Source organism: Cornus florida, unplaced genomic scaffold, assembly GCF_030987335.1.
Source record: "Cornus florida cultivar Cherokee Brave unplaced genomic scaffold, ASM3098733v1 CherokeeBrave_3.0.0_Hap2_Chr11, whole genome shotgun sequence".
NCBI lineage: Eukaryota > Viridiplantae > Streptophyta > Magnoliopsida > Cornales > Cornaceae > Cornus > Cornus florida.
In genome coordinates, this window is record NW_026775581.1 from 32,907,116 (window position 1) to 32,933,725 (window position 26,610).

Sequence of the window (26,610 nt, forward strand, 5' to 3'; positions counted from 1 at the left end):
TTGTATATTTTAGGTATTTCAAAATACCTATATATTTTTTTAACGTTTCTCATATGCACGTCAGTCTATTATCTTGCAACTCAGATAATAACTTACCCCAACAACACAATAACGTGTCATAATAATATCCTGCTGATGAACGTTGAAAAATACGCAATTAAACCCCTTAAACTTAGGTATTCTAGGACCTTTATCTATCTTACTTTTCCGTTTTAGACTAATTTCATATTATTACCCTTTTCAGGCACTTATCCCTAAAATAAATTAATTCAGCCAAATAAGAGCATTAAAGAAGCTAACTCAAGCTGGATGGAAGAAAGGAGCAAAGTGGAAACAAAATAAAGCAAAATTTGAAAATCAGCAAGTTCAAATCAATCTGAACATCACTTCGATCGATCAAAGCAACATCGATCTAGACACTTCAAGATGGATCCAAGCCTTTGTCCTTATCCAAGAGAATCCACCAAGTTCGATCAATCCAACATTTCTTCGATAGATCAAAAATATTCGATCTTATCTACACCTACCACCCCACCTACCACTTTTGTCTCTTTCCTAAAATATCTCAAAATATCTCAGAGATTTGTCTTTATTCAAAAAGGCGTCGCCAAGGATGATCGACCTCTGCAGCATTCAATAGATCTCACCTAAGTTCAATTGATCTCAACATAGTTCGATCGATCGAACCTCCTCAAATCCGAAAAAAATAAGTTCCAGCTCATTAAAAGTTGGCTCATGGTGCAATCATTTAGAGGAGCCCTTGTACACGAGTCCAAACCATTGGGAGTGACACTTGAGCTACCTATATAAGGATTTTGAGCCATTTTTACATATCATCTCATACACTTAGACATATACTTAGAAACAATATTAGAGAGCAGGAGAGGCTAAAGATACATTCTTGGGAGTTCTTCCATTCTTCTAGGGTTTCCATCAAGAAGGAGATCATTCTTATTATGGAGATAGCCCTTGAGAGTTGGATGACTACTTCAATGAGTGGCTAAACATCTTCTTGGAGCTAGAGTTAGCCCTAAGTATGCCTTCTAGACTCTAATGCTTTGTATTTTGAGGAGATTTGTGTTGTAATCTTATCTTGACACTTATTTTATATATGAATTTTATTTATTCAATGATTTGTGTGGTTTAATACTTCCAATTAATCATTTCATTCTATCCATATGTCTATGTATGCTAGAATAAATGTTTATTTGTTTATCTCTAGTTTTTGTGTTATTGATGCATGTTTATGTGTGTTGATGCTATGGATCTAGAGATTGTCAAGGCATAGTACTTAATAGAATACTATTGTGGTTTATTTGATGGTTCATACTCATATCTTGATGGATTGTGCCTCTCCCTTAGTTTCTTTAGTTTAATTTTCATACCCTTAGCTTAGTTGTAGTGTAGTTGCCTTAGTTGTTAGATGGGAGGATAATCCATACTTGTTGTTTGATGTTCCATGCTTATAAATGCAAGTAGTATTATTCTCTAACCATGTGATGTGTTTGGATTGTAAGCTTAAAGGAAGGATTAATGGCTTAATTTGATGTATTATGCTATTTACTAAGTTGCTTAGACAATATAAGCTTAATTGGTCATCCATGCTTGTTGAATTAATCAATCACACACTCTCAAATTGCAACACATGTTTCCCCTCATTAATTTTACATTGAATGTCTAGAATAGTGATATTTAGTGGTGACCTCTAGACTCCAAGACCTCACTCTCTTGTTTTCTCTAAATTTCATATAAATTGCTTATTTTACATTGAACTTGTTTAGTTTAGTTTGTAGTCCAATCAACCAAACAATCCACTTTTGATCACTCGACCTACTAACCTATATATTGTTTCCATTGCTAGTACACCCACAATCCCTTGGGATAATCCCTACTCACCCTAACTATATTTTTAGTTAGAGGTAGTAGTGACATTTATAAATATTAAAACTTGGCCACACTATTTTGCACAAATTTGGTTGTACCCCACAACGCACACCACCTGCCACTACTGATATTGTGCAACGTGCAGACCAAGCCCTAATTTTAATGGCCGTGGTTCACTGTGTTTGCATGTAAATGCTGGGGATAATAAGATAATTTGGAAAGAAAGAGAGAAGATGGTAGAGCCAGAATCTCATAAGGCAGCTCTTGGAGAGCACTACTTAGCATCGAGAGCCCTTCTTTGTAGTGTGTCTATCCATATGTATATGTATATGTATGTACAAGTTTAGTGTGCTTCAATGGGGGAAGTTTCTTTCTATGGTTTTTAATAGGGTCTTTAATTAGGTAGCGTCTGGCGTGGCGGCAGCGGTGGAAGATGGTGGATAAGTTTAGGGCTTGGTGTATATGTATGTATATATGTTCGCTGTGGTTCGCTGTGTTTGCATGTAGATGCTGGGGATAATAAGATAATTTGGAAAGAAAGAGAGAAGATGGTAGAGCCAGAATCTCATAGCCATTTTAGTCATTTTTCGTTCATTAGTAGATGAAAATACAAGAAGAAGATAAAAACATAATTTTATCATTTTTGTTAACTATATAATTTTATCATTAGTTGACGTGATGACTGAACCAGCACCCGAGCCGCTTCCCGAACCATAACCAGAAGCAAAGTCAGACCCAGTGGAATCACTTTCAGTAGTAGACATTTTTTTCCGGGAATGAAGAAGCTATTTTGGTTGCCTAATGACTAACGTATATCCCTATACATATATACACTAATACACATACACATGTGGGTGCATAACCATGACTTGTCCACATCCAATTTCGGTATAACCACCACCACCATCGGATGTCAAAGACCATACCAGCATTCTGGAAATTAGGAGAAGTTATACAATACTCGGCATACATTCTCTGGGGAGTTTTTTAGTCGTCAGATTATTCGTTCTGTGGATCCTATCACGACATCCAATGGCTGAAGTGAACCCCATCACCACATCCAACGACTAAGAGATTTGAGAGTTCCACACCCCGTACAGACATTTTCCTGGAATTACCTACCCTGTACAGCAAAGTGACTATTGAGATTGAATCAAGATGTCATGCATGTCTCTAAATTTCTAGATATCACTTGAATTATTCAGCTACTTTTGGTGTGGGCACAACTGGGATAACGAGGTCCTCAACTTTTTTTCTTTGCTAAAAAAAGGTTTGCGAAAGAGATAAGATTTATCACATGGTGCACATTGAAAATTCAAACACTATCATTCTCGTGTTACATGAACTTTTCAAAAGTAATTCTAATCCTATCATTTTCACCGGCTTAAACACTAACATGGGAATAGGAGATTTATAAACAACAAAAATCGAAAAATTATTAGGATGGAAGAACATTGGTACAATTCCAAAAAACAGCACTCCACTATACATGTAAGCATTATGCTAGATATGTAGCTGTGTTTAAAAGTATAGGAATATGTTACACGACGAGTTAAAAGATAGATACTATTAGGAACATGTACAAGAAATTCTGCACAAATTGGAGCTATGCACTAGAGTTCTTCATCAACTACCAAAAGTTAAAACAGACTAACCAAATAAAATCAAACCCCTAAATGCTTAAAATCATGTCTCTTGGTCAATACATTTTCACTCTCTTTTTCGTCGTTGGAGAGGGTTGACAACTTCGTTCCGCATCTTTCCTACTGCCAGTTGGAGAATACAAAATCACAACTGAAATTGATACGTTAGAGACCAGAAAAATGTCTACCGAAAAAATAAAATAATTAGAATCTAAATGCAAAAACATGGGGTCGGGATAGATAACTAATTAACCTGAGCATGTTCTGTTTTATATTTCTGAAGCTCTTCTTGGGTACATATTAGCCTACACAGATGAAATTAATGGATCGAGAACAATTGACATTTTGATAATGGTGAAACATAAATTTGTGTCTATATAACTGTGAGTACCTCCACTGCAAATCGGTTATTTCCTGAAGTAATTCCTTTTCCCTATCATGAGCTGCCTCTAGCTGCAACCCAAAAAACAAATATATAAAAGATGAAGCCCTTCAATAAATAAACAAAGATACACAACCTTAATGGGTGGTTCATGTAAGCTGTCACAAGATCTTACTATATAAACAGAAATGAAACAACTGGAAATGAAAGCTAAAACCTCACTATACAAATAGTACAAGAAAGTTCATTGCATTATCATTGGGCAGGGTGGCATGGATATCAGTGAATTTCATGCATTGTGTCATAACGAGTCAAGTTTAATAATGGTACGGATTTTCTCTTTTATGGTATTCTTCCAAACAATTCACTGACAGATGCCATTTGTTTTGGTTTGAAAGACTAGGAAAAATGAAAAATAAAAGAATCCTGTTACTTATGACAAAAAAAAAAAAAAAAAAAAAAAAAAAAAAAAATGGGCCATCCATATTCACTCAATTTCTTAAAACGAAAGTAAATATTCACTCAATTCTTTATACCAATCTTTCCCCCAAGCCCAGCCATCATATTACAGTAATTAAAATGAAAAGCACTGTGTTTATGCTATTTTGTTAGCATATCATTTTTAATTAAAAATATAATTAAAATGATGGGGTGAGTGAATATAATAGAGAGAAACAATTAAATTGCGAAAGAAGAAGAACATACCTCCTCTTTTCCTTTACTAAAAGAAATAAATTAGGAAATATGAATTAAGGAAAAGACTAAGATTAATTCCTCATTGCTAAAAAATTCATAAAATTGGCCAGTTTGATGAATAATTGGAGTCTTGGATTAAAGACTTTGCTAATGTTTCTCCTTTAAGCACTTCTCCAAACCCAGGTTCAAGTAGACTAGGTACAAAACCTTAAACAAAGTAGCTACTCTAAAACACGAACACACGTCCTCACCGTCAATCCAAAATTTGACCATTGCAAAGAGCAATGACCCATTAGAATATCTGTTGATTTATTAAATTGCAATTTTTTAACCTTTTCTGTTTTAATTGCATTTTAAGAGCAGATAGTTCTTTTGTATTTACTATTTTATTTGAGCTCTTGAACCAGTCTAACAACACTTTGTTATTCTGGATCGCAATATATTTACATTTTAGTGCCAAGTGCCACCTACCCGTTAGCATGAAAAATATAACGATGTGATCTGATTTAACATCAAAATCTGAGATGCTGAAAAACAGTTTTGTTCCTGTGACACTTAAAAACTGAAAATTGAGCAAACGAGAAAAGAAGCAAAAATTAAATTAGACAACACGAAAGAAAAGAGGCATTCAGAACTCAAGACAAAAAATAATAATAATAATAAAAGTTAAATATGCTACCATATTGGCCATAGTGAATGTATTTCCTAAATATATTATAAAATCTACTGTTATATATATAAATAAATAAAATTTAAATATACTTATCAAAAAAATAAATAAATAAATGTTAAATATGTTTCCATATTGTCCATATTGAATGTATTTCCTAAATATAATATAAAATCTACTGTTATATATTATAGAATGTATCATACCAGAATAATTAAGATTGAGAGTGCATGACTTTTTGAGGAGCAAAATAATTTATGTAAATGTAATACAGAATGGCCAATGAAACCCTTTATTATATATAACATACCAAAGATTTCTCCATGACAGCCGTGCTCACTGGCGTGCATCCTCCATCAGCTACACGGCAGGCTGAATGCATGAAGTAAGAGTTATATATTTGAGTAAAAAAAAAAAACTAGATTCTAGAGGAATCGATGGTTGCTAGCACCTGTATGATCACCAGTAGAGAGTTGCTTCATTACGTTTAGAATATTTTCCTGTTGAGAACAGCATGACAAATAAAAAATTCTAAACAAAATTAGAGTTCAAGGAAGTAAAAAATATATGGTTAAGCCATACCCTTTGAAGAATATTTGTCTGCAAAACAGACTGCAACAATGGAAAAAGGGAATGGCCAAGAGGATGTGGTGTAGCATCAGATGGTGGTGGTAGAGAAAGAGCGGGATGTTGGGAAATCACCTACATAACCCATAACATTCCCATAAGATATTCTAATTAAATAAGATAACAGAGAGATTTTTGGTTCCGGGCCTAGTGATGCAACAAGTCATCAGATTAAGTTGGGCTCTGAAGTTCAATGTCCGACACGGCATGATGCATAGCAGCATAAGTCAATAACCACCACATTACCACTTAAATCACTAAATGAAAGGAATCCCAAATTATAGCACCATTTTTAAGCAATTGGGCCCACCATAAACAGCAATGCCGCAAAACAATGTCTTTCATTATTTGTGAAAACAAAGCAGGAATGCTGCCAAAAGGCTCGGTTTTGATAATCACACATGTATAAACCCATTGAAAAAACAAAATAATTGGGAGATGCAATGCATTGAAAATTACAAATGTAAGCTTTTAAAAAGAATAATGATAAAAATAAATAAAAACATGTAACAAGGGATTTGGAAATTTTAGTACAGCCAAACAAAATAACACAAATACATAAAAGTAAAGACGAGGAAAAAAAAAGAGATGTTTTCCTTGTGATAAAATTCAATTTACGAACAATGCCTCATGTGCATCCATGGGCTAAATCCCAGTGGCACGAGGATCCCGCCATTGCGGGGTCTGGGGAGGGTTAGATGTATGCAGCCTTAACTCCGCATGGAGAGGCTATTCAGGTTTTGAACTTATGACCTCCAGGTCACAATGGAGCAACCTTACAATTGCACCACAGCATACCCTATCCTGATATGCATCCATGGAAACAAAAATAAATCAATATGTAACTTAGGCACTTCAGTTGCATCTCCATTTCCACTTGAATCTCAAGCTTATTTGCCTAAAGACTTATTTGCCTGTTTAATGTCAAAAAGCTTTGGTTCAGTGGTCTTAACTTTTAAGTGTATATCCTATCTGCATTGTGGCTTAAAATATGATACTGGGGCAGCATTGTCATTTACATTGCAGTGACAGACTTTTCACATTGGCATGTATTAATTCATCACAGCTTGTACACTTGATTTAGCTAAATTAGCTGGTTTCAGTGAGGTTCAGTGTATAAGAAACTTGCTACAGGTGCTCATAGGGGTATTTTAGTACTGTCTCAGCTGTATTCTATGAATACTCGTATGTCTGACTAGCTGCATTGCACTGAATAGCTATGGTTAAGCCTACCTTGTGATTAATACAGCCTCAGCAACAGTATTTTGCTAAATGTAATATACAGCTGGTATAAGGTTGGTTTTTACGCTTTCCAAGTATGCTCAGGATTGTGACACGTGGCTGTGGTCCATGAAAATATTGTCCTCCAATGATGTTGCAGAACTTAGAGCCTAAGCAAAGATAAAAGTCATTGAAGCCTCACCTGTATGTACTGATTTTATTGATGCACAAGGTGTCATTATATGGTGAGATATCAAGGGCAATATTGTCCTTTCACTGAGAGAATGTCAGAATTATTCTTATATAATCATTGGCTGAAGGGTGACAGCAATGAATTTAGTGAGAAGCAGTCAAGTATTTGCACAGGTCTATATATATGCTGTTATAGGAGCCTTTTAGGGTTTATAGCATTAAAAATAGACTAAAGATTGAGCTGCAGCTAAGAACTCTCGAGCTCTTCTTATTGAACAAGTTTTTCTGTAATTTATGATGATGATTTATGCAAGAAAAACCCACTGACTCAAGCCTTGTGTGTGAGCAATGTGTTGAGATGTTGCTGCTGTCAGAATTACTGGTGCAAGGGCTGGATTGAGTAGTGAGTTTGAGTTCTAAGTTGCTGTGGTCATTTCTGAGGGCTGTCACAGGTATAACTATGCTATTTACACTTGCTCAGTAGTTTGTTTTCAACAAAAACTTGCTGGAACCAAAATTGAATCTCTTGTTCAACATTTAGGCTCAGTTTATAGTTTAATCTGTGGTTTAAGTACAAAATGGTTAAGTCTAGCTATTTCATGAATTATCTTCCTGCTAGCAAGTATATTTTGGTGAATTGAAGCTGTTGAAATTGACTGAGGAACAATATATTGGCACATTGTTATATTGAACTTGTAGATCCTTAAAACAGTGTTGTTTCGTGCTTGTTGAAGTACTGAGACCTAATCTTGTGATATACTCATGCTATGCTGAATTGTTTAAAGATATGAACATGAGTACTACAGTGAAATAAGACTGTGGAAGCTACTGGTGAACTGATCTCGAAGGGAAATTCCAATTTTACCCCTCAAACCCTAGCTGCAGCAGATTGGTGTTTTTGAGGTAATAACATGGAGTTTTGTGCTGTTTAAGCTATTTCACTTATTGAAAGACCTTGATTATATTGTTTATCATTTGTAATGATGTATGTGGTGAGCTATATGAGCTTTGTTGGTCCAAGCAAGGGTGCTTAGGATAGGGGGAGTGTGCGTGTGCACTGTAATCAACTAATGTGTGTATTGGTTGTGAAAACTAGTGTCCATTCTTGTGCTTGGGTGTGTGCAGAGGGTGAAACAACTGAGTGTGTAACAAGGTACATACAGATAGTAGTGGACTTTATTGGCTGAGGCCAAGAACTAAGGTTTTCCCTAGTTGAAAGGGTTTCCTTGTAAACCCAGTTTTAGTACTATTTGAATGCTTGCTTCTATACTTTGTTGATTCAGTTGGAAAGAGATTAACCAATTCACCCCCCCTCTTGGTTCATCAATTGGTATTAGAGCCTTGAAAAGTTCTAACAGGCCTGCAGTTGATCCTAGCTAAGGATGAAGGTTAAGTTATTAACAAAGCTCCTGGGTTTGAAGGCTCAAACTATGATTCTTGGAAAACTAGAATGGAAGCCTTTTTGATGTCTCAGTCCTATGATGTTTGGCATGCTACCATGCATGGTGTTGTGATTCTCAATCCTGAAAATCCATCTGTAGAAGACAAAGTAGCTGTAGCTAATGATGGGAAGGCTAAACATGTTCTTTTCTGTGCTTTGAAGCAGCAAGAATTTACCAGAGTGAAAAATTGTAAGACAGCCAAAGAAATGTGGGATTCACTTCAGGCAGCTCATGAGGGAAACAATGTTATAAAGGAAAACAAAATTCAGCTTTTCAAGGTTCATTATGAAGTTTGTAAAATGGAAGAAAGAGAGACTATTGCAAAATACATGTTCAAAATCAATGATCTTGTAAACAATATAAGAGCTCTTGGTGAAGACATTAAAGACTCTGATGTGTGCAAGAAAATTCTTAGATCTCTCACTTCCAGATTCAATGCTAAGGTTACTATTCTAGAAGACAAAGATTTATCCAACATGAAGATTGATGAACTTCAAGCCTCTCTCACAGCTTATGAGATGAGAGTTGGTCCTCCTACTCTACATCGAAGAGAAATTGCACTCAAAGCCAAGGAAAATGTTGAGGAAGTTGAGTCTAAGTCTGAAGATGATCTTGAAGAGGATGAAGTGCCTTACCTAGCTAAGAAATTCAGAAAATTCAGGTTTAAAAAGAAATCTCAGCTGCAAAACCTAACATGCTATGGGTGTGGTAAGCTTGGTCATGTTGTGTCTAATTGTCCTAGCTCTAAGGGGCAAACTCAGAGAAAGTTTGAAGGACCAAACAACAAAGGAAGGTTTGGAATAAAAGCCTTACTTTCAGATTGGGAAACAGCTATTGAAGAAGAGAAACCTGAAGAAGCTCAAGCAGATGAATGTTTATTCATGGCCATCCTTGAACCACCAAAAGATTCAGTTGAAGTTGAAGAAGACACTGACACAGAGATTGAGAAAATTCTGGAAGAATGTGAAAGACTTGCTGTGAAGTGTAATCAACAGAAGTCTCAAATCAGAAAGCTGAATTCAAAACTGTTAAAGTCTAGATAAATCCTCACCAAACAGTTAAAACTCAAACTGTCAACCATGTGTTCAATTTCCCTTATTTTCCTAAGCTTACTTAAGGCTCAGGTTAACACTCAGTGGTCTACTAAAAGGTGCAAGGAAGAACTGTCTATTATACTTGAGGAAAGGTCCCTGAAGATGGCTGAAATTTGAAAACAATCCACTAAGCAAATTGGAAAGACTGGGATTGGCTATGTATGTGATTCAGTTGCAAAGGTTAATCAAAAGCATTCAGTATTTGTGAAGGCAACCACCGGTGAAGTGTATGCAAGATATCCCATTGTAAAACCTCTGAGGTCCAAGTTTGATCTTCTTGATAATACCCAAAATCCATTAAGTTTCAATCAAAGAGATTTTGTTACATCAGATGTAAGGAACTACAAGGTTACTAAGATGTGTGTGAAGAAGTCAGACTTAACTCAAGCTCTAAAAGTCAAAGACAAGGGGTCAGTGGTGAAGTCTAAGTTGATGTGGATCCCTAAGAAGATGAACTCTGTGAGTCTTCTTATGTAAACAGCCTTTAAAGCTTGTAATACTGAGGACAAAGGGTATGTTGATAGTGGCTGCTCAAGACACATAACAGGTGATGGTTCAAAATTTAATTCTTTAAAGCAGTTTGATGGTGAGAATGTTGTCTTTAGAGATAATCAAAGAGCTAAGATTGTTGGAATTGGTACTGTGAGTAAGTCTGAAGAATTGCCAGAAATTCAAGAAGTTTTATTGGTTGAAGGACTCAAACATAATCTCCTCAGTGTTACTCAATTGTGCGACAGTGGGAAGGAAGTCTGTTTCAATAAAGAAAGATGCAATGTGATTGATCTTGAATCAAAACGAGTTTTGTTCTCAACTAATAGATCTTCAGGAAATGTGTACACAGTCACTGAAGAAAGTCAGGTCACTCAATGTAATTTAACAACCTGTGATGAAGCAAAGTTGTGGCACAAGAGATTAGGTCATCTTCATTCAAGAAATATGTCCAAGATTCTAAAGCTGAAAGCTGTTAAAGGACTGCCTGACATTAGTTCTAAAGATGATCACCTTTGTAAAGCATGTCAACAAGGAAAGCAAACCAAAGTGTCATTTCCTTCTAAGGAAATCAACACCTCTTAGGCACTTGACCTGATACATATGGATCTTTGTGGCACTACCAGAACCACAAGTGTTGGTGGTAATAAGTATTTCATGCTGCTCATTGATGATTTCAGTAGAATGGTGTGGGTTTACTTCTTAACAGAAAAGTCCGAAGCTATTACACACTTCATTAAGTTTGTCAATCTTGTTGAAAATGAAAGAAGTTGTACAGTGAAGAAACTCAAGTCTGGTTTTGGTTCAAAGTTCACCATGAAAGAATTTGAACATTACTGTGATGAAAAAGGAATTAAAAAGGAATTCTCAGCTATAGCTACACCTTAACAAAATGGAGTTGTGGAGAGAAAGAACAGGACAGTTCAAGAAATGGGGAGAACAATGTTGCTTGAAAAAGGTTTGGCAAAGGGTTTTTGGGTTGAAGCTGTAAGTACTGCTGTGTATATCATCAGCAGGGTTCTCCTTAGACCTAATTCAACCAAGACACCTTTTGAATTGGGGTATGGAAGACCTGCAACAGTTCACTATTTCAGAATATTTGGCAGCAAGTGTTATATACTTAATCACATTGATAGTTTGGGGAAGTTTGACTCGAAATCTGATGAAGGTATATTTCTGGGGTATTCTACAAAAAGTAAGGCTTATAGGTGTACAACCTTAGGTCTTCAAAGGTGGTTGAGTCAGTCCATGTAAAGTTTGATGAGAATCCTCAAGTGACTCTAACTGAAGATTGTACTAATATAATTGGTTCAAATGAAACCAGCTCCTCAGTGACTGAACCTGAAAATCCAAAAGAAACTACATATCCAGTGCTGCAAAAGCAAGTTCAAGCTGAAAACATCATTGGTTCATCTCAAGCTGGAGTTCAAACAAGGAACAGGAAGAAATTAATTGAGTTAGAAGCTGAAGATAGCAAAGAATACAGTCACTTTGCAATGCTGTCATCTATTGAACCTAAATCTTACTTTGAAGCTCAGAAGATTAAGGATTGGGTTGTAGCCATGCAAGAAGAACTTGATCAGATTAACAAAAATGATACTTGGACACTTGTACTAAGACCTGCAGACAAGAATGTAATTGGCTCCAAATGGATTTACACAAATAAGATGAATGAAAAAGGACATGTTATCAAGAATAAAGCAAAATTAGTGTGTAAAGGCTATTCACAGCAAGCTGGTATTGACTATGATGAAACTTTTGCTCCTGTAGCTAGAATGGAGTCTATAAGAATGCTTCTCTCCTTTGTATGTCACAAACAAGTCAAAGTGTATCAAATGGATGTCAAATCTGCCTTTATAAATGGAGATCTAAGTGAGGATGTTTATCTAGAACAGCCTGAATGTTTTGAAGATTCTGAATATCCCTCTCATGTATTCAAACTGAGCAAGGCCTTGTATGGTCTCAAACAAGCTCCCAGAGCTTGGTATGAAAAGCTACATCAGTTCTTAATTGAACAAGGATTTCATAGAGGAAAGGTTGACAACACCTTGTATGTCAAAATTCATCAAGAGCAATTTCTAATTCTTCAAATCTATATAGATGACATCATGTTTTGTGGCTCAGACACTTCTTTAGCATTAGAGTTTGCCAATCTTATGAGAACAAGGTTTGAAATGTCACTCTTGGGTACTCTCAGGTATTTCTTAGGGCTTCAAATTGCTCAAACAACCAAAGGGATCTTTATTTCACAACAAAAGTATGCCTCTGAGCTACTTAAGAAGTTCAACATAAGTGATAGCAAGTCTGTTTCAACACCATTGTGTCCCAATACCAAGCTGTCACTTAATTGTACTTCAGAAAGAGTTCCTTCAACACTATACAGGTCTATCATTGGAAGTTTACTGTATCTCACAGCCTCAAGACCTGATATAATGTACTCAGTGGGATTGGTAGCCAGATTTCAAAGCAATCCAAAGATGTCTCATCTTCAAGCTGCCAAAAGAATCCTCAGATATGTTAAGGGCACAATCTCTTATGGTCTACATTACATCTTTTCACCAACAATGTATATAGCTGCCTTTTCAGATGCTGATTGACGTGGATCCCTACCTGATAGAAAAAATACTTTTGGTTGCTGTTATATTCTTGGTTCTAATGTGGTCTCCTGGCTAAGTAAAAAACAAGAAACAATCTCTCTATCTACTTCAGAAGCTGGGTACATAGCTACCTCTCAAGCTGGTTCCCAATTACTTTAGATGCAGTCTACCCTGACAGATCTTGGAATCCACTTCTCTATGCCTCCCAAGCTCTTTTGTGACAATCAAAGTGCTATTGCCATCAGCAAAAATCCCACATTGCATTGGTATAGAGCAAGCATATAGATATAAGGTATCATTTTCTCAGAGATAAAGTTCAAACAGGGCTTCTTGATATTACTTATTTACCAACTGTGAATCAAATTGCAGACATCATGACCAAACCTCTTCTTCCTCACAGATTTTCAACCCTTAGAGATCTCCTCAGGGTTGTTCCCCCACCTCTCTGAGCTTAGTATATTGTTGGCCCTGCTCACCTTTTGACCTTCAATGTCAAAAAGGGGGAGAAAAGGACTGAAATAACGGTAGCGTCAGGTTATTCTTCTTATTTGATGAGTGTTTGGATGTTCTCTTTTTGTTATCTGCATCACTGTGAGTATGGCCTTATTTCAAATCAAAGTTTTTGTCATTAAAGGCAAAAGGGGGAGATTGTTGGTCCTATGGTTCCCTAAAGACTTATTTGCCTGTTTGATGTCAAAAAGCTTTGGTTCAGTGGTTTTAAGTGTATATCCTATCTGCATTGTCGCTTAAAATATGATACTGGGCAACATTGTCATTTACATTGCAGTGACAGAATTTTCACATTGGCATGTATTAATTCATCACAACAACTTATACACTTGATTTAGCTAAATTGGCTGGTTTCAGTGAGGTTCAGTGTATAAGAAACTTGCTACAGGTGCTCACAGGGGTATTTTAGTACTTTCTCAGCTGTATTCTATGAATACTCGTATGTCTGACTAGCTGCATTGCACTGAATAGCTGTGGTTAAGCCTACATTGTGATTAATACAGCCTCAGCAACAGTATTTTGCTGAATGTAATATACAGCAAGTATAAGGTTGGTTTTTAAGCTTTCCAAGTATGCTCAGGAGTGTGATACGTGGCTGTGGTCCATGAAAATATTGTCCTCCAATGATGTTGCAGAACTTTAGAGGCTCAGCAAAGATAAAAGTCATTAAAGCCTCACCTGTATGAACTGATTTTATTGATGCACAAGGTGTCATTATATGGTGAGATATCAAGGGCAATACTGTCCTTTCACTAAGAGAATGTCAGAATTGTTCTTATACAATCATTGGCTGAAAGGTGACAGCAATGAATTTAGTGAGAAGCAGTCAAGTATTTGCACAGGTCTATATATATGCTGCTATAGGAGCCTTTTAAGGTTTATGGCCTTAAAAATAAACTAAAGATTGAGCTGCAGCTAAGAACTCTCGAGCTCTTCTTATTGAACAAGTTTTTCTGTGATTTATGATGATTTATGCAAGAAAAACCCACTGACTCAAGCCTTGTGTGTGATCAATGTGCTGAGATGTTGCTGCTGTCAGAATTGCTGGTGCAAGGGCTGGATTGAGTAGTGAGTTTGGGTTCTAAGCTGTTGTGGTCATTTCTGAGGGCTGTCACAGGTATAACTATGCTATTTACACTTGCTCAGTAGTTTGTTTTCAACAAAAACTTGCTGGAACCAAAATTGAATCTCTTGTTCAACATTCAGGCTCATTTTATAGTTTAATCTGTGGTTTAAGTACAAAATGGTTAAGTCTAGCTGTTTCATGAATTATCTTCCTGCTAGCAAGTATATTTTGGTGAATTGAAGCTGTTGAAATTGATTGAGGAACAATATATTGGCACATTGTTATATTGAACTTGTAGATCCTTAAAACAGTGTTGTTTTGTGCTTGTTGAAGTACTGAGACCTAATCTTGTGATATACTCATGCTATGCTGAATTGTTTAAAGATATGAACATGAGTACTGCAGTGAAATAAGATTGTGGAAGCTACTGGTGAACTGATCTCAAAGGGAAATTCCAATTTTACCCCTCAAACCCTAGCTGCAACAGATTAGTGTTTTTGAGGTAGTAACATGGAGTTTTGTGCTGTCTAAGCTGTTTCACTTGTTGAAAGACCTTGATTATATTGTTTATCATTTGTAATGATGTATGTGGTGAACTATATGAGCTTTGTTGGTCCAAGCAAGGGTGCTTAGGACAGGGGAGTGTGAGTGTGCACTGTAATCAACTAGTGTGTGTATTGGTTGTGAAAACTAGTGTCCATTCTTATGCTTGGGTATGTGCAGAGGGTGAGACAACTGAGTGTGTAACAAGGTACATACAGCTAGTAGTGGACTTTATTGGCTGAGGCCAAGAACCAAGGTTTTCCCTAGTTGAAACTATTTGAATGTTTGCTTCTATACTTTGTTGATTCAGTTGGAAAGAGATTAACCAATTCAAACCCCCCCCCCCCCCCCCCCCCCCCTCTCGGTTCATCACCTCTCCTGATGTGCATCCATGGAAACTGTTCAAAGTTATATATATGAGAGAGAGAGAGTGAAGTTTCAGACTTGTATATATTGATCATACTGAAACCTAATAAAGTGTACAAGGCTTATATAAAGAGTACAAGTCTTACTTAACTACACAAGGGCCCTTATCAACTATCTATAATTACATAATGGCCCAACACTTATATATATATATATATATATATATATATATAAAACATTCTAACACTCCCCCTCAAGCTGGAGAATATATATCAAATAATCCCAGCTTGGAACAGATAGTTCTTAACCGGTTGACCCAATGCTTTGGTAAACATATCAGCTAATTGATCTTCAGACTTCACAAATGGAGTAAAGATGCTCCCACTTAATATTTTTTCTCGAATGAAGTGACAATCAACTTCAATATGTTTAGTCCTCTCATGAAAAACAGGATTTGATGCAATGTGAACTGCTGCTTGATTATCACAGAACAATGGAGTAGGAGCCTCAACTATCAACCCAAGTTCTTTTAGAAAATGTTGTATCCATGTCAACTCATTAGTGGTATGGGCCATTGCCCTATATTCAGCTTCAGCACTAGATCGAGCTACCACCGTCTGCTTTTTACTTCGCCATGTAATAAAATTTCCTCCTACAAATGTGCAATAGCCTGTAGTAGATCTCCTATCTGAAGGAGAACCAGCCCAGTCAGCATCTGTAAAACCTTCCACCCTGAGATGACCATTTGATTTATATAAACCTGGAGCTTTCTTGAGATATCGTATAATCCGAAGAACAGCAATCCAATGTGGCATTCTAGGAACTCCCATAAACTGACTTACAACACTGACTGCATATGAAATATCAGGTCGAGTGATAGTGAGATAAATTAATTTCCCAACAAGGCGACGAAACTTGCCCGGGTCATTAAATAGATCACCCTCATCATATACAAGTTTTGTACTTGAATCCATAGGAGTATCAACCGGACGACCACCCAACATACCTGTTTCTTCTAATAAATCCAACACATATTTGCGTTGGGATAAACTTATACCCTTCTTGGATCTAACAACTTCAATGCCCAAGAAATACCTAAGTTTACCCAAGTCTTTAGTGTGGAATTGATATTGCAGAAACAACTTCAACTTAGCAATGCCTTCAGAATCATCACCTGTGATCACAATATCATCTACATACACCACAAGAAATATGAAGCCAGCTTTAGTGCGCTGGCGAAATACCGAATGGTCGGTCTGACATCTCTTAAGACCAAATTTTAACGCCACCTCAGAGAATTTTCCAAACCAAGCCCGTGGAGATTGTTTCAATCCATACAGAGCCTTTTTAAGGCGACAAACAGTGTGAAGATACTCCCCCTGAGCAACAAACCCAGGTGGTTGCTCCATATAAACCTCTTCTGCTAAGTCACCATGCAAAAAGGCATTTTTAACGTCTAACTGAAACAGAGGCCAATGTCTGTTAGCAGCAAGAGAAATCAAAACACGAATAAAAGAAATCTTAGCAACGGGAGAAAATGTCTCGTCATAGTCAATACCATAAGTTTAGGTATAACCTTTGGCAACAAGACATGCTTTTAAACACTCAACAGACCCATCTGGAAGATACTTCACAGTATATACCCAGCGACAACCAACAGGTTTGACATCCGGAGGTAATGGAACAAGATCCCACGTGCCATTCTTATGCAAAGCATCCATTTCATCTTGCATTGCTTTCCTCCAGCCCAAATCAGACAACGCATCCTGCACAGTCTTAAGAACGAATGTAGTAGACAACTTAGAGGAAAAACAGGAGAATGATGGCGATAAGGAATTATAATAGACATAATGAGCAATGGGATGGTTAGTAACACATGAGCGAGGAGCTTTACGAAGTGCAATAGGCAAGGAATCAGACACAATGGAAGGCGCCAGATCCAAAGACTCTGAAGACGATGGAGGAGGCACGACAACAAATGGCTTTGGTCTTCGAGTGTACACCTGTAACGGGGCAAATGAAGGAACAAGAGATCGAGGTTGAAGAGAGAGTGAGGGAAGAGGAACGGCAGAAGGAGGCAACTCAAGAGTGATATCAAGAAGTGAATCAGTATCTGAAAAATATGGGGTGGACTCAGAAAACGTTACATCTGCGCTAATAAAGTACCGTAGAGAAACAGGACTATCGCAGCGATAACCTTTATGAGAGCGAGAGTAGCCAAGAAACACACACTTTGTGGCACATGGGTCTAATTTATCAAAACCAGGACCAAGATTGTGGACATAACATACACATCCAAAAACCCGAGGAGGAAAAGAAAACAAGGGAGAATCAGGAAATAAAATAAAATGTGGAGATTTGCCATCTAATACAGAAGACGGCATACGGTTAATAAGATGACAGGCAGTAAGAACAGCATCACCCCACAACCGTTTAGGCATACGCGTATAAAAAAAAGAGCACGAGTTACTTCTAAGAGATGTCGATTCTTACGTTCTGCAACTCCATTTTGTTGTGAAATATAAACTCATGAATTTTGATGAATAATTCCTTTACCACTAAAATATGTATCAAATGGAGTTGAAGAATATTCCTTAGCATTATCAGAACGTAGAATACAAATTGGACATCCAAACTGAGTTTGGATTTCTTTGCGAAATTTTTGAAAAATTAAAAATAACTCAGAACAATCTTTCATTAAAAACAACCAAGTCAGGCGAGAATAATCATCCACAAATGTCACAAAATAATGAAATTTATTGATTTAAGAATGTTTTATTGGACCCCATACATCTGAATGAACCAAATGAAAAGGACTAGAGACACGATTATTAACCCTAGACTTGAAAGACAAGCGATGGTGCTTACTAAGTTGACAAACTTCACATGACAAGAATTTCAAATGACTAAGACTAGGAACTTGACGCTTCAAAACTTGAAGTGACGGGTGACCAAGGCGACAGTGCCACTGGAATGGAGACAGAGAAGACTGAAGAGCCACAGGAGAAGGTTCGAAATCAAAATAATATAAGCCACCAGCTTCATGCCCCGTACCAATCGTCTTCTTCATCTTGAGATCCTGAAACACACAAGAAGTAGGATCAAATGTAACAGAACACTGGAGAGATTTAGTAAGCTTACTGATAGACATTAAATTAAAGGGAAACTGTGGAACATGTAAAACAGACGAGAGAGACAATGAATCACTAAGTTGAGTTGTCCCCAAACCTGAAACCTGAGTGGATGAACCATTAGCAAGAGTAACACTTTGAGAAGGATGTACAGAATGAAAATCAGATAGAAGAGAAGAACATCCGGTCATATGATCAGATGCTCCAGTGTCTATAATCCAAGGACTGCGACTAGAAGACAATAGACATGTGTGTGCAGTACCTGACTGGGCAAAAGTAGCCGTAGAAAATGAATTAGATGCTTGCTTATAAGACAAAAACTAAGTATACTCATCCTGTGGAACAGGAACTGTATCTGATTCAGCTACGTTGTGCGATCCAGAAGCAACATCATTCGGAGAAGAGGAAACTTGATTGGCATAACTAGATGGTTTCCCATGAAGATCCCAACAAAAGTTCACAGTATGATTAGAAAGACCACAATTGGTACACTTTCTGAATTCCCTGCCACGGCCACGTCCTCCACGTGAATCACGACCACCACGTGTGGAGCGTCCCCCACAACCTCCACGGTAAGTATTATGTTCACCCTTTGAAACCACTAATGTTGAACGCTCACCACTCTGTCCAATATTCAAATTTGAGGTATCAATTGCAAGTGTAGCACGCTGAAGTCTAGAAAACACCTCAACAAGAGATGGAAGTGTTGGACTGCTCATAATCTGTGCACGAAAAGGCTCATATGCTGATGATAAACCAGTAAGAAAACGGACAACATTAAAGTCCGCACGCTGTTGTTGTATACTGCGAACATCACCGGTAATGGGCTGATACATATTCAGCTCTTCGCAGACTCCCATAACTTTGGAGTAATACTCTTCTATACTTTGAGTACCTTGTTCAAGATTGAAGTACTGCTTACAAAGCTCATAAACACGAGTGATATTACCTGTCCCAGAATACAATTGCTGCAATCTGTCCCATATCTCCTTGACAGTATCCAAATAAAGTAGAGTTGAACTAATTTGGGGTTCAGTACTGTTTATCATCATAGAGATGATCTGAGCATCTTCCTTTTCCCATGCATCAAAGGTGGCATCAGTTGCCTTGGGTTTCTCTTTAGTCAAATGAGAACCAAGACCTCTGCCTTTGAGGAAAATGGTAACAGATTTAGCCCACAATATGTAATTCTTCCCATTAAGTTTAACTGAAGTCATGGGAGAATTAAGACTGTTCGTGGGTGAAAGTAAATCTGAACTAGATGCCATGTTGAATCCAGTAAAACAAAGAAGAAGAAAAAAAAAAAAAAAAAAAAAACAAATTCTGTATTCTGGCTGAACCTGGAAAACGGGTCGGATCTTGGACCGGGTCGGTTCTGGTAAACGGGCCTGGACAAATGGGTTGGACTGACCTGGGCTATCCAGGTTTAGCAAACCAGGGTTGAAGTAGCTATAACCGTGTAGCCAAACAGAGGTCTTCTTCTTCACACCTTCACAGAAGCCGGGGAATAACGCGGCGACGACGACAGCGACCCAATCACAAGTAACGGCCGAATCAATAAGCAGCGATCGCTGCAACTTCCGGCCAACAGAGATGAACCTCACCTCTGCGAATCAAGATTGCAGAGGTCGGCGAGCTCGCTGGCAAACCAAAGAGAAGCTGCCGGCGACGACGAACACGGCAGAGACGACGACGAACAACTCCCAGATCTGACGACGTTGCAGATCTGACGACGATGAACAAGCCGCTGTTGATGATGACAAACAAGGAACCGACGGTAGAGATCACCAACACCACAACTGCAATTCAAATCTTATACAATAAGAACCCAATTACAGATTCTCACACCCATGATCGTACGCTCTGATACCATGTTCAAAGTTATATATATATGAGAGAGAGAGAGAGAAGTTTCAGACTTGTATATATTCATCATACTGAAACCTAATAAAGTGTACAAGGCTTATATAAAGAGTACAAGTCTTACTTAACAACACAAGGACCCCTATCAACTTTCTGTAATTACATAATGGCCCAACACTTATATATATATATATATATATATATATAAAGCATTCTAACAAAAACAAAAATAAATCAGCATGTAACTTAGGCACTTCAGTTGCTTCTCCATTTCCACTTGAATCTCAAGCTAAGGGTTGCAGACTAATGCAAGTGAGACAAAAGAGAAAATTCACGCACACAAAGGTGGGACTGTTACTGGTTACTGAATTGGAGGCTCAAGCCAAGTTCTTTCAAATAATTAAGTTTCATAGGACACAACAAGAAATACGGTAATCACCTTCCGAGAAATCAAAATAAGAATAAATTTATTTTCATAAGTAATTTAATTTATTTTATTCATATAACAAGAAGAAACTACTGCTATTTCTGAAAGCTCAGGTGAATAAGAAGCCCCGCCTGAAGCAGAAGTTCCTTGGAACTTCTTCAATGGGATTCCTCAAGTAGATTAGACAAATTCCTTTATTTGTGTATTCTTTTGAATTCATTACTATACTTTTGGAGGGCCACTTTCAAATAAAACTCAAATTAAATCTTTGCAAGACAATGTACATTGAATGCATCTTGGGCTAGACCAAAATCGTGATGCTGTTGTAATTTACATTGGGGGCAAATTAAACAATTACACGGTCATTTTGATATGCTACCATATTAAACATAAGTGTGACTGACAAGCGTGTCAACCATGTATAAGAGCAGGAAATATGAATGGTAAAATAATATGCACAGCTGTCCAAATGTGACTGCTTATTCTTTTTGAAAAGAAACTCCTAGGAAAAAACAATTAGGCATAAGATATGATCTAACAGATAGTTTGGCATGACTGAGCTGAGTTTAGAAGTTACAAACCTGCATACTATGACTTTTTTGCAGTGTTGGAGGCTGAACTACCTGAAAAGAAATGGAAATTTAGATACAATCTGAACGAAAACAGTAGCATCAACCCTTTGGACAGGGTTTGAGGACTGGTAGAGATTTTGGAGGGAAAATAGTAACACCAGGTAAAGATAATTGCCATCACCTTTTCTAAATCAACATTCTCTGACGTAACTTTGAAACGTCCTTTTTGCTGAACAACTGGACACTTTGCTTTCTCATCAAGTTCATCACTATTTGCTGTCCCAATAAAATTTTGATTAGATGGGAAAAGGTAATAGTCTTTGGCACCAAATGGAGCAAAGATAACATATACCCATCAAATAAAATCAATAAATTCATCCACATGAAGACAATCATCTGGGGAAGCAAAGAATCAAGAAAAATAATGATCACTTGCCGGATGTTTTAGAAGCTTTAGAAAGAACTTCAGCAGTGGCATCATGTACTGCCTGTGGAATTGGAACTCCGTTGCAATTTGAATTGTTCTGGGGCTGGTTTTGCAACTTACAGCTGAAAGTTCCACAAATGTTAGTAAAAAAAGCCAAAAAAATTGCATTGTGATAAATAAAACATATTTTATTCAAAGAATGAAAGAAATTATAAGTGAAATATCTTGATTGCTGTAGTAGGAAAAAACAAACTCAAAAAGAGAACCAATGAAAATAACATTCTGCTAGTTAAATAACTGTATACCATTTCCGATAGAAGCTAGAAATAGGAATGTAGAATTAAATACCCTTGCAATAAAATTGGATTCGTGTATGAGTAAAAAATGGAAGGCCACAACTGCAATTTGTTTTGTATTCGGTACCACTAAAATAGAGAAGAAAACTACAGGAATTAAGTTACTTTTCGATAGTTTAAAACATATATGTACTGATTATATGATATGAGGAAATGCAATGATATACGTTCAACACTCCAATTTTCTAGTCTTTTCAGCCTCAAGTACTCCTAAGTCATGGGCCTAAATGAAATATTCCAACGCCTGATCCATCGACATAATAAGAAAGTCCGATAACTCTGGTCTCGTAAATACCTACTCGAACTAACTGCCAAACAAGATTGAATGGCTTTTTCTGCTCAGCAGTGGTCAGCTATTTATGTTATCAGGAGAAAACACTGTTCAAACAGGTTTTTGGTAGGGCGGTATTACAACTGAAAGTGTCTATTGACAAAAGCTGTTTATAGGTACTGACCACATGCTCAGCAGTCTGGTTTCATGATTCAGAACCTCAGATCAATTTTACGGTTATGGAAAATAAAATTTAAGAAAGATTGGTAAAAAAATCCCAACATTAGGGCCAACACAACGGCATACATTTCTTCATGAGAACTCTGGTCAATAAAGTAAATCCACAAAAGAGACATTCAGCCTAAGTGTTGCTGATTTAGTCAAGTGTCTGAGTTGAGATATGAATAGAAACTTTGCTGCGCATTATCGACATTTCACTACAGACGGCTAAGAGTTGGACCTAGATGCATCTGATCATCTTCAATACCAAAGGAACATATTGATGTAGGACCAGAATGCCCCAGAATGACCAATAATTAATAACACAAATTAATGGTAAATTAAGGGGTAAAATCGTAAAAGATAATTAAGTATTCAATAAATTAAGAAATCATAGAAATAGTAATAAAAATCCAAACCTAACTAGGAGTGAAACATGGGTATTAAGAATATATAGGGTTACATTAATCAGTCTACAACCTTGATGAGAGAGAAAACCTAAAACGAGATCACAAGAGTTTGTAATATTACTTACCTTGATAGAGAGAAGAACTAAAAGGAGATCACAAGATGTTGCAATATTACTAAGGCTATGTTTGGAAGGCATGGAATTGGAGCTTTGGAGTTGGAATTGGAGAAAAGTAACTCAGAAAATTGAACCAAAATTTTCTCCAATTCCACCAATTCCAATTTCAAGGCTCCAATTCCATGCCGCCAAACACAGCCTAAGTAATATTCTAATTTTTGTACAATGATTGACATGTTCTACCATTCTAATTAGTTAAATAATTCCTGAACTTAGAAGATGCATAGCTTACTTCAAGACATTCATGTATATACATAAACGCATATATATATGTCAATCCTTGTACAAAACTTTTAAGTGTTTAAAGGACTGCTTCAAATATCTATTAAATTGTTGAAATCACATGAAAGAACTGTGTGACCCAATCATTATCGAATTCTGTAAGACCCCGATCATTTTGATAAGTACGAAATGTGTGCTTGTCCAAATGTGTGCTAGTCCAAATGATTTATGGTGCACCTATCAATGAGTTGAGCTAGCTCATATTGGTGATATGAGGAGAGTGATTTGTGAGGAAATGGACCTCAGCTATTGGGAGATCGTGTAGTTACATAAGTATAAGAATGTGAAGTTGACAGGGTTTGATTTGACTTTTTTTTCTTTTCCTGAATGAAAAAATCTATGATCTTAACTACTCTTAGGTTGTACCTGCAACAATTTTGAATTATTTAAAACCTTAAAGCTATGTTTAGGAGCACCAAACGACGCCTTGGAATTGGAGAAAATTTAGTCCAACTTTGAACTAAATTTTTCCTCCAATTCCAAATCCAAAGTGCCAATTCAGTGCTCCCAAATGCAACACGTAAGTGTTTTTTGTTTTCAGTGGCAATGAAGTCAATCCATTGAACTTTACTGACCGGCGTTCAGCACATCATTACTTCTGGCTTGTCTGCAAAACATCATGATTTTCTTTTTTCAAGTATTTTTGAGTAATAGGTTATTTTTTGCAATTTAAACATTAATTGTTAATTTGTTACTCGTTTCAAAGAAAGAATTCCAGGCTACAAACGCTATGGGAAAAAGATCATTCGACTACCGGGGGGATGAAAAACACCATCACTCAATTTTTTACAGTATTCTTCAAAATTGAAGGGATAACAGTAGTCACACTGTCATCATTCACAGCCATTTAATGGGCCTTAGAAACAGAACTAAAAAGTATGCTTATGGACAAGGCATAAGTAAAAACCTTAATTAAGCTGAATAGTATGTGCTGGCAATATATGTTGCTTTCAAGTAATTCAATGAAAAAAGAAAAAAGAAATTCCCACTATTCATAACAATATTACGACCAAAGGTACCAAGTGGTTAATTTAAAAACCATACCTCACTTCTGTACTAGGGGAAAGGACAGCATCTGGCGAAGCAACGCTGCCTGATGAACCTACCCCCCTCTGATAAGATTGCACAGCCGTGCCATCTAAGCCACGTTTTCCAGCCAAATTATTTTCAAGTTGACCCTCGAAACGAGGAGAACAATTCTGTGAAATTTGGTGTTCTTGGGTTGTACTAGCAATGCTCATGTCATCATCAGATTTGTCACATCTAATCAAGGACAGTAAGAAAATGATTTTAGTTTTGATTAGACAAACCACAGAAGCATTGTCCACAGAAAGGTCATAAAAAGAAAATCACATCAACTAAGTGCCATAAATTGTGCTACCACAAGCACCAATCTTCTGTATTACTAGAACTACTTAAAAGCAAACTATATATAAATATAAATATGTGTGTGTGTGTGTGTGTGTGAAGATATATAATAATGGGGCAATGTCAAAGGAATATTGTGAACCATCCACCTAAGATAACATACATGGTACTAGCCAAAATTGATTCGGCTGATGGACTAGGGGTTGGTTGGTTCCGGATCAGATCAATATCTTCCTGTAAAACCATATCATTAGGAACCAGAGATAGACTCACAAACTGTGTCCATCAAACATCATATATGCAAAAGGGTGTAGACATACTAAATCTGAAACTTGTGAAGTTTGGCTCGCAGAAGACAACTGATTCAGAAGTTTCTTTTCACGCATATCAAGTCCATACATAGCATTTGAGTTACTGCCTTGATCTTTGTCTGACATGGTGTCCTCACCATCCTGGATCTAACAGAAAGAAAACACATATAACATGTTTATTGGTAAACATAAAAAAATTTCAATGAGTTTTAAAAGGGGAAGGCTGATCAGAACAGAAAGTTAGTTACTATACCAAGGAAGCCTGAGCCTTCATGTCATCGAGATTGAAGTTCCAACCACTGATCCCACGTTTATATTCATTCTATACAAATTGAAAGATTCATTTAGAACCATCTATCAACAGCATAAAGGAATTCTACCAATGAAGTGAAGAAAGTCCTCCAGAAAAGAAAAATCTAATGCCCATAATCACAAACAAAAACAAGCTTGATAGGACCACAACAGGCAGTAAAATTATAACAGAGAGAAATACCTATCAAATAATTAAAACGAAAATGAAAATGAAAACAACTATATTACCAAAGAAAGACATTTACAAGACTAAAAAATCAATAGCATATCTCAAGAGATCATGATTATAACAAAATATTTACATGTTGAACAAATATCTATACTCACTAAGGACCAATAACTTTTAATTTATTTCTCTACTCAAATGAACAAATTATATATGCATACCAACAAATACATCAATACAGAAAAAGTAACAGATTTAGTAATCAGGGAATAATGTTCGGGTCAGGCTGACTAGAAACTAAGAAGACCATCGATGGAAAAAATGATATCCTAGAATCGACTCTGGAGATTCACAGAAAAATCATCCTGTTAATAAATCCCAAATTTTTTAATATAACTACTACCTTACTGTTAGCAAATATGATAGCCACGATTTATGGAATGACTTACCGTATTAGCATAGATCTGATTATGCTATAGAATATGCCATTGAATATTCTGTGATTTGATTTAGATTTGATTTTATTTCCTTTCTTGTAATATGAGCATGTGCTCTTTTTTATCTATAAATACTAGAGTTGTGAATGAGTGAATATATCATTCAAGCCTTTACATATTATAAATCTCATTCAAACCTTTTACATATTTCTCTTCTCTTTCTTCTATATTGTATTTCTACTTGGTATCAGAGCCAAGGTGGTCCGACTGTAATGAGTGCATTGCAAGTTCGGCACCACCCATTCGGGAATGGTCTAAGGTGAGATCGCCATCCGGGAGGTGTCGGATAGGCAGGGTGATCCGACCTCAATGAGAGTGTTGCGAGTTTGGCACCACCCATTCAAAAATGGTCTGAGGAGACAGTGTTTTCTTTTTTATGGTCTGAGGAGACATTGTTGAT

General features: G+C 36.7%; 1 protein-coding gene across 5 annotated transcripts in view; it reads right to left on the reverse strand.

The window, feature by feature from the left end:
• Positions 1-3,294: 3,294 nt before the first annotated feature.
• Positions 3,295-26,610, reverse strand: part of LOC132285327 (serine/threonine-protein kinase BLUS1) — a 35,901-nt gene continuing 12,585 nt past the window's right edge. For 2 of the 5 annotated variants that reach the window (XM_059787498.1, XM_059787495.1), the window contains 13 exons: positions 25,489-25,557; positions 25,245-25,382; positions 25,088-25,158; positions 24,601-24,819; positions 21,852-21,964; positions 21,597-21,691; positions 21,425-21,466; positions 5,858-5,977; positions 5,727-5,775; positions 5,586-5,647; positions 3,919-3,980; positions 3,781-3,832; positions 3,295-3,678 (listed from right to left, as the gene is read on the reverse strand). In XM_059787498.1, coding sequence (XP_059643481.1) covers positions 3,673-3,678; positions 3,781-3,832; positions 3,919-3,980; positions 5,586-5,647; positions 5,727-5,775; positions 5,858-5,977; positions 21,425-21,466; positions 21,597-21,691; positions 21,852-21,964; positions 24,601-24,819; positions 25,088-25,158; positions 25,245-25,382; positions 25,489-25,557 — 1,098 coding nt within the window. In that variant the 3' untranslated portion in view covers positions 3,295-3,672. The remainder of the gene's footprint in view (positions 3,679-3,780; positions 3,833-3,918; positions 3,981-5,585; positions 5,648-5,726; positions 5,776-5,857; positions 5,978-21,424; positions 21,467-21,596; positions 21,692-21,851; positions 21,965-24,600; positions 24,820-25,087; positions 25,159-25,244; positions 25,383-25,488; positions 25,558-26,610) is intronic. The other 3 variants (XM_059787497.1, XM_059787496.1, XM_059787499.1) reach the window with 3 other exon arrangements.